Source organism: Malaclemys terrapin, chromosome 7, assembly GCF_027887155.1.
Source record: "Malaclemys terrapin pileata isolate rMalTer1 chromosome 7, rMalTer1.hap1, whole genome shotgun sequence".
In the NCBI taxonomy this organism is placed as follows: Eukaryota; Metazoa; Chordata; order Testudines; family Emydidae; genus Malaclemys; species Malaclemys terrapin.
Window position 1 is genome coordinate 25,525,016 of NC_071511.1, and position 12,378 is coordinate 25,537,393.

The 12,378-nt window shown below is 39.6% G+C and overlaps 2 protein-coding genes across 14 annotated transcripts in view; one reads left to right on the plus strand and one right to left on the minus strand.

The window, feature by feature from the left end:
• The window catches only part of TASOR (transcription activation suppressor), a 61,489-nt gene that overhangs the window by 34,967 nt on the left and 14,144 nt on the right, over positions 1-12,378 (plus strand). For all 13 annotated transcript variants that reach the window (XM_054033354.1, XM_054033355.1, XM_054033356.1 and 10 more), the window contains 3 exons: positions 4,287-5,003; positions 7,227-7,666; positions 11,177-11,321. In XM_054033354.1, coding sequence (XP_053889329.1) covers positions 4,287-5,003; positions 7,227-7,666; positions 11,177-11,321 — 1,302 coding nt within the window. The remainder of the gene's footprint in view (positions 1-4,286; positions 5,004-7,226; positions 7,667-11,176; positions 11,322-12,378) is intronic.
• Positions 8,678-12,378, minus strand: part of CCDC66 (coiled-coil domain containing 66) — a 69,783-nt gene continuing 66,082 nt past the window's right edge. The window contains exon 20 of the mRNA XM_054033357.1: positions 8,678-9,979. The gene's annotated coding sequence lies outside the window, so the exon portion shown is untranslated. The remainder of the gene's footprint in view (positions 9,980-12,378) is intronic.

Sequence of the window (12,378 nt, forward strand, 5' to 3'; positions counted from 1 at the left end):
ATACTGGGTCAGACCAGTGGTCTATCTAGCTCAGTATCCTGTCTTCTGGCCAATGCCAGATGCTTCAAAGGGAATGAACAGGACAATTACCAAGTGATCCATCCCCTATCGTTCAGTCCTGCATCTGGCAGTCAAGAGGCTCAGGGACACCTATGTCATGGGGTTGCATCCCTGACCATGGTGGTAAATAGCCATTGATGGACCTATCCTCTGTGAACTTGTATAGTTATTTTTTGAACCCAGTTATAGTTTTGGCCTTCACAACATCCCTTTGCCGTGAGTTCCATAGTCAACCTATATGTTGTGTGAAGAAGTACTCTTCCCCCCCCCCCCCTTTTTTTTTAAACGTGTTGCTTATTAATGACCTGTAGTTCTTGTGTTATGTGAATGGGTAAATAATGCTTTTTATTCACTTTTTTTCTACACCATTCATGATTTTTATAGACTTCTATCATATCCCCCTTAGTCGACTCTCTTTTTTGTTTTTGTCTCCCCCCCGCCCCCTCCTCCCCCTAAGCTGAACAGTCCCAGTTTTTTAAAACTCTCCTTGTATGGAAGCACTTCTATATCCTTAATAATTTTTGTTGCCCTTCTTTATACCTTCATTTCTGATACCTTTTATTGAGATATGGGTGGGGGCAGAACTGCATACAGTATTCCAGGTGTGGGCCTACCATGGATTTCTATAGTGGCACTGTTATTTACTGTCTTATCTATCCCTTTCCTAATGGTTCCCAACATTCTGTTAGCTCTTTTCACTGCCGCTTACACGTTGAGTGGATGTTTTCAGGGAACTATCCACAGTTACTCCAAGATCTTTCTTGAGTTGTAAAGCTAATTTAGACCTCATCATTTTGCATGTGTAGCTGGGATTGTTTTCTGATGTGCATTACTTTGCATTTCTCAACATTAAATTTCATCTGTCATTTTGTTGCCCAGCCACCCAGTTTAGTGAGTTCCCTTTGTAACTTTTAGCAGTCTGCTTTGAACTTGCATATCTTGAGAAATTTTGTATCCTTTGCAAACTTTGCCACCTCGCTGTTCCACCTTTTTCCAGATCATTTTATGAATATGTTGAACAACACAGATCCCCGTACAGATCTTTGGGGAACCTGCTGTTTACCCTCTCCATTCTGAAAATGGACCATTTATTCCTACCTTTTGTTTCCTGTTTTTTAACCAGTTACTGATCCATGAGAGGATCTTCCTCTTATCCCATGACTGTTTAACTTGGTGAGGGGATGTTCTCAAAGTATTTTTGAAATTTTAAGTACACTATATCCACTGGATTACCCTTGTGCACACGTTTGTTGATTTCCCTCAAAGAATTCTAATAAATTGGTGAAGCAGATTTTCCCTTCACAAAAGCAGTATTGTCTCTTCCCCAATAAATTATGTTAATCTGTGTGTCTAATTCTGTACTTTACTATAGTTTCAACCAATTTGCCTAGTACTGAAGTTACCCTTACCAGTATATAATGCCAGTATCCCTTCTGGAGGCTTTTTTTTAAAAATGGTGTCACATTAGCTATCCTCCACTCATCTGGTACAGCTGACTGTAAGTGATAAATACCACAGCTAGTAGTTCTGCAATTTCATGTCTGAATTCCTTCAGAACTCTTGAGTAAATACCATCTGGTCCTAGTGATTTATTACTGCTTAATAAGGGGGAAAATTTTATCCACATTGAAACTTTTAGTCTCTCTGACTTTTCCTCCCTCCCCAGGACCCATCACTTATTAATATTTATATTGTACTAGCCCATAAAGGTACCAGCTGGGGACCAAAGGTCCATTGGGCTAGGTACTGTGCATGTGTATGATAGTCTCTTCCTCAAATAGAGCATAAATACAATAAATGTTGAGACACAACAGGTAGATATTGCCCTCCCTTTTACCTTTTTTGTAACAGTGAGCCTACTGTAATTAAAGTAATAAGCAATGATTGCTGCACACCACACAACAGACAAAGCTATATTAGAGATGGATTAGCTCCAAAAAGCATTAGAATATTTTTCAATAAGTGAATTGCAGACAATTTTTCAGAATAATATAACTCTTTAAAACCTGGAATTTTTCATTTCTTTCCGGGGGGGAATGTACCTGTCAGGGCTCTACACAGAAACTCATAGACTCTAAGGTCAGAAGGGACCATTATGATCATCTAGTCTGACCATGGTATATCAAATTCCAGATCTGTTAGTCTACTGAACATACTGACAAGTTCCATCTCTTTTCCCTGAACATTTGGGGATAAACTGGATGAAGGAGGGGAAAGAACTTTTATCCATTATTTTAATTATCTTGGCATGTATTGTAGAACTGGACGATGGTCTATTGTATTGCATATTGTAAATTTTAATTAACGTAAAAGCAACGCAAATACTAGATAGATAATTGCAATTTTACAAATCTAAAGGAAAATCTGGTATGCTTGAGGAAATAGTCTGGAGTTTCTTAAATTTGAGTCCTTGACTTTGCAATCTACATATTTCAAGTATACGACTTTTTCTTTAGAGTTATAAGTTCCCAAGTACTCATCTAATGCTTGTACTGCTTTAACAATAATACATAGGCTTCTATACTTAGATTGCCTAACAATTATAAAAGATTCTCGCATCTGTTTTTGGAAGCTCCAATACCTGTTATTTGTAGCAAGTCATGGAAATTCAGCAAAGAGAAAGCTGGAGAGGCTTTTTTTTTTTTATATGGGGGGGGTCCTATGAAATTCCATTCAGATTCAACTGTTATACACTGTTAAAAATTGCCATTTTCCTTCTTTTGTGTTCCTCAAGAAAATGCTGGCAGCATGCCAGAATAACTGAACATGAACATGCTGCCATCAAAGAAACAGCTGTTACAACCAAACATTGTGCTGGGAAGGCATGGGACTTCTCCAGCCTTCACCTACAGGTGCTCTTGGAAGGAAGTTACGCTGGGCTGGATCTGGCACATGGTCCCAGCATTCATCCCTCTCCTTCCTAGGGGCATCACACAGGGCAGACACTCCCCCCAAACTCCTCCCAACCACCCAGCAAACGATGGCAGCAAGCTATACCACCTCTGGAATAACAGCCTTCTGCTGCAAGACAGAATAGCAGTCCTGTAATTCAAGTGGCAGAAGTCTACGCTGTAGTGCTGAAGGTTCAGAATTCAAACTCTGCTAACGATGCCTGCTACAAAATTTAACTTTTTTCCTATTTAAAAAAAAAAAAAAAAAAAAAAACCTAAGGAAGATCAGATCTTTTTACAGAGGTTAGGTGGGTTTGAAAATTAAACTGACAATGAAGAGCTTCACCCTGTGATGGGTGACTTCATCAATTCCATGATAATGGACTAAAACTTAGAAAGGGCTGGATTTCAAACTGAGCTAGGGAATGTTTGAATCCAGGGTTTAAATTTTGTACCCTGTATCTCTACTCTCATGCCTTGATTTTTGTCGTCTTTGACTTGTCAAAGAGTTTGACCTGGTAGGTGAAGTCTCCAATTTCTGTTTCTAATTGAGAAATCTTAATTAGGACTGGTCTTAACTGATGATTTGGCAACTTTTATTCTCAAAAAGGAACTTGGAAGCTGTAAGAGTATGAGATATTCCTCAGTCTTGGGTGAAGTGATTCATCCATGGCAGACAGGCTGAAAGAAGTTAGTATAGCAGGTGCTGGCATCTGAGTTGTGTGCCATGTACTGTGAAAAATCTTACTTCCCTCCTCCCCCCCCCCCCCCTTTCATTGTGTCCTGGCTTCTTTGAACATTTCTGAGACTTAGTTTTGGGTTTGGTTTGTTCTCAAAGCAACGGCTAATTGACCTTATGGATTTTAACTTCCAAGAATTGGGGCATTGCTTGAATAGTTGGAGAATGGAGGAAGGCCTTCATTGCCATGGTGATGAGAACAGTATAAAAGTGTACATAGAAAGGCGACAAGTGGTGATAAAGACCTTTAGTCTGATCATGTTAATCAGACTGTCATCTTTTTTATTTTCAGGAGTGAAAAATAGGGGAGGTGGGGGGGGAAGTCTTCACTACAGAAAGATAGCAAATAGGATGATCTACTCATGTTCAATAAATGTCTCTAGTCTTTTGTGTGTGTGTGTGTGTGTGTGTAAGTAGATTACCTCAGGAAAAATCATCAAGCTAAAGACTGGATTTAGATAATATTGCCATAGCTATAATTGTCACAGATAGTCACCAGAAAAATTGAAAGTGTAATAGTTTAGCAGTCATATATTTTTGTCACAGCTTTCTTAATTACTTGTTTTAATCATGGGCTCTCTTTCCTTCCATCGCAGCACAAAAAAATGTTCCCTTCACAGCACAGAAAAGTTCAGCTACATCAGTACTGCAGGAAAACCATGAGATAATGCCAAAGCTCATGAAGTTCATTCAGTCACTACACTTCGCTTTAATTCAGTCTCGTAAAGACACTACTGCAGACTTCAATACTGTTGTGGAAAAGCATATAAACGAATATTTGAAGCGAAGCATTAGTGGGTCTAGCAAATATAGGGAATTTGTATTATACCCTTATGAATCACGGCTGGATGACAGAAAATTTCTATATCCTGCTCCAAAAAACAAATCCCATATTGACAGCTGCTTGCGTAATTACATCTTTGGTGCTGAAGCCTATCAACTACCTGTTTCTAAAGCAAAAGAATTAATGGAGGGAAATCAGAAAGTTCAGCAGTTCAGTCCCATTTCAGATTATGAAGCCCCAGAAGAAGAAACTGACTTCGCAAATGCAAAAACTGGGAAAAGAAATGGTTCTAAATGTGATGGTGCTGCTGCCAAGCAAAAACCCCCTCATCCTGGGGACTATGATCCTGATAGACTCAAAGAACTGATTAATTTAATTCAGTGCAAGAAAAAAAATGTAGGTGGAGAATCTGATACAGAAGACACTAGAAACAAAAGTGGACTGAAACGAAGACTACACAGTCACTCTGAAAATCTGCGGAAGCACTTAAAAATGAGTGAATCTTCAGAAAATAGTTGCCAGTATGAAGGTAAGAAAAGTAATTCATTTAGAACTCACTTTTTAAATAGTAAAATTATATTGAAAACTTGAAATGGAAGTGCTTTAGGCCTTTAGTGCTTAAGACCATTGGAATAACTTCATTGTTGCTTAGTGCTGTTTTTTATGCACAGTTCCTTCATTCATAAATGATTAGTGTGAAAGATTCATAAATAAAGGGGTGATTGTCATTGGACACCTTTATAAATATATATGACCTGACTTTTTCTAGCAGCCATGAGCACAAGCAACTGCCATTGACTTCCACAGATGCTGCTGATGTTCTGCAGCTCTAGAAATACGACCAGTGACCTCTTAGAGAGTTTGCTTATAAAAGGATATATTTTGGAGGCTGTAGATATCCACACATTCTGTGCATTTAGAGTCTTTATAAAGCTTTTTGATATCCTAATATTTTCTGTAGAATTTTAAATAATTGTGTCTATCCCTTTATGGTTCCAGCGTGGTGGTAGTATTTCCCTGAATGTGCAGACAAACTGAAACAGTAGCTTAGAGAGGCAAGCACTGCCGTCATTCCTCTTGATGTTTAAAACACCGAAGTTCAATATAACTGACACCAGCGCTGTTAGCTATTTAATTTATCTTGGCAGAAGCTTAACTAATGCACTTATCTAGTGTTGCTGAATGTTGCATTCCTGGAAAGAATGTTAACCAGAAATAAGCTTGCAATTAATTCTCACATTCATGGGTTCTGTTTTTATTGTTGTCCCCACACACCTAAAACAAATGAGCATAGGGCACTTTTCTCTGCACCTTTTACCTTGTTGGCACAAGATAATAGATCACAGGTTTGCTAAAAAGGCTTTGATTCCTGGAGAGTGCTGCAATGTCTAATTTTTACTTTTAAAGCACCTCTTGGCCTGCTTGGCACACATGCACTTTCTACAGCAATTGAAGTTCCTGGTGTTGCCAGCGGTAGCTCACTTTTTTTCCTCTCCTCCATCCCCTTTTTCTCTCCACTCCTTGGAGAGGATAAGGATGGCATTAGTTCCCTTCAGTCCCTGATCTGTGGATAGTCTGCCTCCTGGCTTGCTATGGGAATCATAAGGATGTAAATCTGAAACCACAGGAGTTGGACTCCTGCAGTGCTGCTAATGGGATTTATGGAGCCTTTCCTTCTCTTTGAGATCAGTGTAAAATATAGGATTAGGGCCAAATAGAAATGCAAATAAATCACAATCCCACAACATCCTTTTTGGCTAAATCCTACTGTTGTGTGTTTTTTTTTGTTTTTTTTTTTTAACTTTCTCCTGTTTGGGGTGTATTTTCTATGCTTTCTCTAGGTCCAAAAGTGAGGTTTTTGTTTTGAAAACCCTTTGATTTAAAAAATAATTTAAACTAGGTTTTGTACAGGTTAGTTTTGAGCTCTAAAGACCAGAGAAGTTTGGTTATTGGTGCCAAATTGCGTCTAATTGGTATAGACATGCCTTAATTTATGAACTCCAGAAAAAACATTTTCTAATCTCTGCAAGTGCAGCACTGGTAAAATAGCTAAAGTGTCAGATATTTGAAGTAGTTTAACATTTTTTGGTTTACTTCTTTATTTTAAAATAAATAAATAAAAGTCAACTAACACCCCATAATTTGGGGGTATGGGAACTGGGGCAAGGAATAAATGGAATAAGATTACTAATTCCTTGGTTTTTGCCTGTGTCAATAGGGACAGTAATTTTATATCATTAAATAAACTTGTAAAATTGTGCTTGGGCTATTAAGTTGTTATGATGATCTACTCATCTTCTTTTAATGTAATAATGGGGTTAGGGAGGGAGAACTAATTTCTTTGCTCACTCTTTCCCTCCCAGCAAGTGAGCAAGTTAGTATTTTGCAAGGTTGCCATAAAATATATAGGATATGTAATGTTGCCAAGTTAACCTTAAGAGAACTGTAACTTCTTTATTTTCTGATGCTATTACAGTAATATTAATTAATGCAACATTAATCCTTTTTTCTGTTGTGTAAAATAAAATGGCATTGTGCAAAGTGGTCTGAAATAGGGCTGATCAGATCTGGGGGTAGACTCGCAGTCCTAGGAAATTGCTGTCCCCTCTCTTCCCTTATTCACCCAGATTAGTCCAGATTTTCTCTGCATGTGAACTATGGGAATTTACTCTGGAGCCTGGGAGGACGGCTTAGAAAGATGACTTGGTATTGAATGGCTTTTTTTCCCCTCCCATTCCCTTTCCCTCTAAAGGAGGAAGAACTTCAGAATCGCCACAGTCTGTTTTCTCAATAATTACCGGTCTCGGGGGACATGATACTGACTTGAGACAACAAGATGTATCGGACCCTGCAGTTACAGACACACATGGTCTCATTAAGTTGCTCTTAGAAACACTAGCTAGTGCAGGACACTTGGATTCATCATTGGCACGGTCTGTAAACCAAGCTTTAGGATTGGACACTGATGAAATAGAGGATTTAAGGCTAAAACACGAATACGAATCCATTCCAGCACAGGATAAGGAAGAACATGTGCTTCCTAATATTGCACAAGCTGAAAATGTAAACTTTAAGGATCCACATAGCCCAGTGATGTTGGAAACTGAAGCAACATGCTTAGCCTATCCTACTGATGTTGACTTAAGGCTTTCTGCTAGTGAAGTAGGCATTGACCACACGCTGCGTTTAAAAGTAAGTATCTTCAAGGGAAAAATCCAGTATTGCTAGGATGCTGATTAAGTGTACAGTGTTTACAGTTGTGAGAATTTTTTAATCATTTAGTTCCTATAAATTGCATGCAAGACTTCTGTTCTTAGGCATTTGTTTCTCCACATCTTGGAGCTTTTATATTTCCCAGGAACCATACTGAAAAGTCAAGTTTTCTGTACACCAACTTTTTTTTGGATATGTGCTCTCGGCTATTAGGCCCATTCCTTTCCTTTCAAAAAAATAACTAAAGAGAACCTTTTGAGGCTAGAGGTATATCTCATTTTCAATCTATTCTGTCCTAGTTTTTCATCGTGCTTGTGGGGGAGCTCCAATAATATGGTTGCTGTTCCTTTGCTTAAGCAGGTAGCTGCCTGTTACCAAAAGACACCAGTCTATAATTTGTCTTTTTCACCCCAGGTTGGAACCCGCCCTCACTAACAGTCCATCTTTCTACCTCTTGCAGGGATCAGACATTTTTATTCAGCCTCTTAGATGATTCATGGTGGTGTGGCTTCTCTGTGGAGTATCAGGGGTTATATTTTATAGGAGCAGGCATAGTAATGATTATATAATGGGCCCTGTGTGCCCCTCCTGCTTAGTCACCTCTTTTTATCTCCAGAGAATGGAGAGATCCACTGTGGTCAACCTATTACCATCCCCTTGGGATGGCATTGGATCCTGCTGGGATGAGGCCTGCTACATTTGGAAGCACAGTAAGGAGAGGCTGGGGGCCCAAGTTCCTAGATCCAGCTGGGAAGGGTATTGTACAGTCCTTAAACGCTGCCTTCCAAAATGCTAAGGCACAAAGGATCTTTCTTCTCCCTGTTTACTCCTGCAGTCAGTTTTCTGTGGGCAGGTTAATGTGCTCCCCAGTCAGATGTGTCCAGTTCTAGTGTCCACAATTCAATAAGAAGGTTCATAAATTGAAGAGGGTTCAGAGAAGAGCCATGAGAATGATTAAAAGATTAGAAAACATGCCTTATAATGATAGACTCAAGGAGCTCAGTCTGTTTATTTTAACAAAGAACATGAAAGGTTGACTTGGTTAGGCTATAAGTACCTATATGGGGAATAAATACTTGATAATGGACTCTTCAGTCTAGCAGAGACAGGTATAACACTAGCCAATGGCTAGAAGTTGAAGTTGGACACATTCAAACAGGAAATAAGATGTCCCTGAAGTCTTATCTGCATCTCCATAGTTGAGAAATTCAGGATCTGCGGCCAGATCTATACTATATAAATTTACATTGGGGTAACTACATCAGGGGTGTTAGCAACACAATTATACCGACCAGGCCCCTGGTACAGACAGCATTGTGTCAGTGGGAGGGCTTCTCCTGTCAACATAGTTGCCGCCTCTCGTGGAGGTGAATTAACTATGCTGATGGGAGAAGCTCTCCTGTTGGCGTAGTGGCATCTTCTCTAAAACGCTGCTCCACTTCAAGGGTAGACCTTCCCTCAGACTCCTCATCTGTCTTAAATTCTGACCCCTGGAAATAGCAGTCCACTTCCTATTCAGTTACTGCTAGAGCATGGATTCTCAAACTGTGGGTTGGGACCCCTCAGGGAGTCACGAGGTTATTACATGGGGGGGTTGTGAGCTGTCAGCCTCCACCCCAAATCCCGCTTTGCCTCCTGCATTTATAATGGTGGTTAAAAAAAATAAAAGGCTTACTATGTGAAAGGGGTCACCAGTACAAAAGTTTGAGAACCACTTTGCTAGAGGCATTCAAGTATATATTAAGGAAGCATGTATAGTGGATGGACTTCCATGTCTTATTGGGATTAAGCATGACATTTTTCAAAACGGTTCAGCGTTGGCCTGACTCTGCTCCCATTGAAGTCCGGGTGGGAAAAACTGCCATTGATTTTCAGTGGGGCAGTTAGGCCAGTGCTAAGCTCTTGAAAATCTCACCCTAGAACTCTCTCCCAAAATATGACCACCTGGGCCTACAGAGAATCTGAGCAGCCTGTAAGTGGCCCATGCATACTTCCCTAGACCATTATTGTATGAAAGTTGGAGTTTCCTCTCAGTACAGCTTTTGATTGTAGGGTCTTGAGAGTTCCAGTCCAAGGATCTTCTAGTTAAGTTTCCCAGGAATTTTGGTCCTATTTGTAAATAACACTTATGTAAGCAGTTCTGACAATCGGAATCTGTTTGCAATGGTGTTGTAGCTGTGTGGGTCCCAGGATATAAGTGACATGTGGGTGAGGTAGTAAGTTCTACTAGACCAACTTCAGTTGGTGGAAGAGACGATAAGCTTTCAAGCTTCACAGAGCTCATCTTCAGGTCTGCAAAAGGAAACCAGAGTGTCACAGTTAAATGCAAGGTGGGAAACATTGTTAAGCATAAGGGGTTAAAGCTGTGCAAGAAACTACTTAATTTCAAGTAGGCAGTTAACACCTCTGAAGCTGTAGGACAAAGGAAGGTTAGTGGGTTACAAATTTCTATAATGAGCCCAAAAATAGTCTCTGTGGAGACCATGATTTTTAGGCGATGTCTACACTAGCAACTGAACGACAAAATTTTTTTTGTCTTTCAGAAGTACTTAAAAAAAAAAAAAAAACCACACACACACACGCACAACCCGAAAGACAAAAGTTTTGCAGACAACAAGCGCTGGAACGTTTTGCACAGCTAACACTGCTCATTGGGGGTGGAGGTTTTTTATCAGCAGGAGAGCCGACAAACAGCGGCTACACGGCGCGCCTTTTAGCGGCACGGCTGTAGCAACACAGTTGTGTCGCTAAAAGCAATATCATGTAGTCCTAGTCTTCACGTCTAGCAGAGTTATGAATTTAAGTTTGCAGGCTTGTCTTTTGAAGGTGTTGTGCAGAGGCTCATTAAGAGTGAACCCCACACAACATGCCTTTCCAGATTCATTTGTCCTATGCATATGCCTATCACAACATGTGGTGTATCTCATTCAGTACAGCAAATGCTGCTCCAATGACAACTGTGTTGGTGAAACCAGATAATCACTACTCTCTTGAATGAATTCACCCAGTTTGTCCCAATCTGGAATCTAACTAGGAAGTACAGATTGTATAAATTGGAGTTAAATTCTGAAAGTCATCAACTAGTTGAGAGAGGTGTGTCTCTCCTGCCTTGGCTGTCAGCTGACTGAAGCTACCTCCTTAAGGAAAGCAAGAGAGCAATCCACTTATAGATGGTTCACAATGCTTGAAACGTGGGGGGAGGTGGGAGAGACCATCTAGCAAATGTGCCTAAAATGGCATTCTGAATTACTATGGAGAAAGACACTGTTTTTGTCACTTCAGAACCTTTGCTGATGTTCTGTCATCAAGGATAGAAATACTTACGGTGAAATATTTCTGCCTGTGTTCAGATTTGATTAACTTAAAAGCAAAAATTCCATTAGATTGGTGATCTTATCTACATTCCTACTATTGAGATGGCAAAGGTTAATACTTGTGTTAAGGATGCATCATAGTCTTGAACTGAGGGGTTGTGGTTGTTTTTTTTAGGAACCAAGTACTGGAAGTGTTAGTAGCTTTGATGACTACAGCCCGTGTCCTAGCACTCCTATTGAACATGCTTATCGCAGACAACATTCTAGTTCAAATAATATAGGCGAGGTTGGAATACACTGGAAGCTGATTCCAATTACAGGTAAGACACATTACTAACTCTTATGCTGCCCTAAAATACAAAAATGTAAAAAACCCAGTTTTCTAAAGGTCTCATCTTTCATAGATTCCACTCTTGGGTCACATTGTATGTAGAGTTTTGGTTTTAATATTTGATTATTACAGAAATAGGCTGAACTATAAGACCCCAGGGATCAGATTCTGCTGTGTTTATACCCATGAAACATCCTATTCTCTTTATTGGGCATTGTTAGCTGTAACAGAGACCAGATTTTAACCTCTTGGATGTGATGAATAAATAGGAATAGCTTTGGCAATATACTGATGTATAGTGTAGCTGTCTAGAATTGTGGTCTTCATATTTAGTCATTTGCTTGAATTTGTATCTCACAAGATGTATCAGATTTAAAAAAAAAGTTGCAGTTGTCACTTTGGTATTGATGGCACACTTTTAGTTGCAAGATTAAACAGGCTGATACTACAGTGGGGTTCAACATAGAAATCATTTAAGGTTACAGTTGACCTTGCTGGAAGAAGAGTCCCTTTTCACCAAATCAAGCTATCCTACTAGAGGTACTTCAAAGTCTTTTTTTCATCTTTGACCATAAGAATGAAACCCATTTTTCTCAGAGAATCTTCTTTAAAGAACCTTCTCATCCTACTTCTTGATGACTGAGTCGACAGTATTAAGTCCCTGAGAAACTTAACGAGTGTTGGCTTGAAGGGTGTGGATAGTGAGATAAAAGAGGTGAGAAGTCAAGAGTCATAAATGCATCTGAGGCTGGGCACTGAGTCTTTCTCCCCCACCCTCCTTTCCCTTGTGACTGACCCAAATAAGATGTATTAACTGTCGTACCCCATGAGTAAAAGCTATTGGTTCCTGCTCATCTTCTAAGAATCCTGGAGTGGTGGTTGTAGGTGGAGCTGGATTGGCTTTATCAAAGGGCACTGAGACCAGTTTAATACTCATCTTCTTGTTTTTTATTTCCACAAACTTCTTCTTAAACTCTTCAATGAGATAGGATAGCTTGGATATCTGACCTTTTGCAGTTTAAGCCCCAAAGGACATCAATACCAAT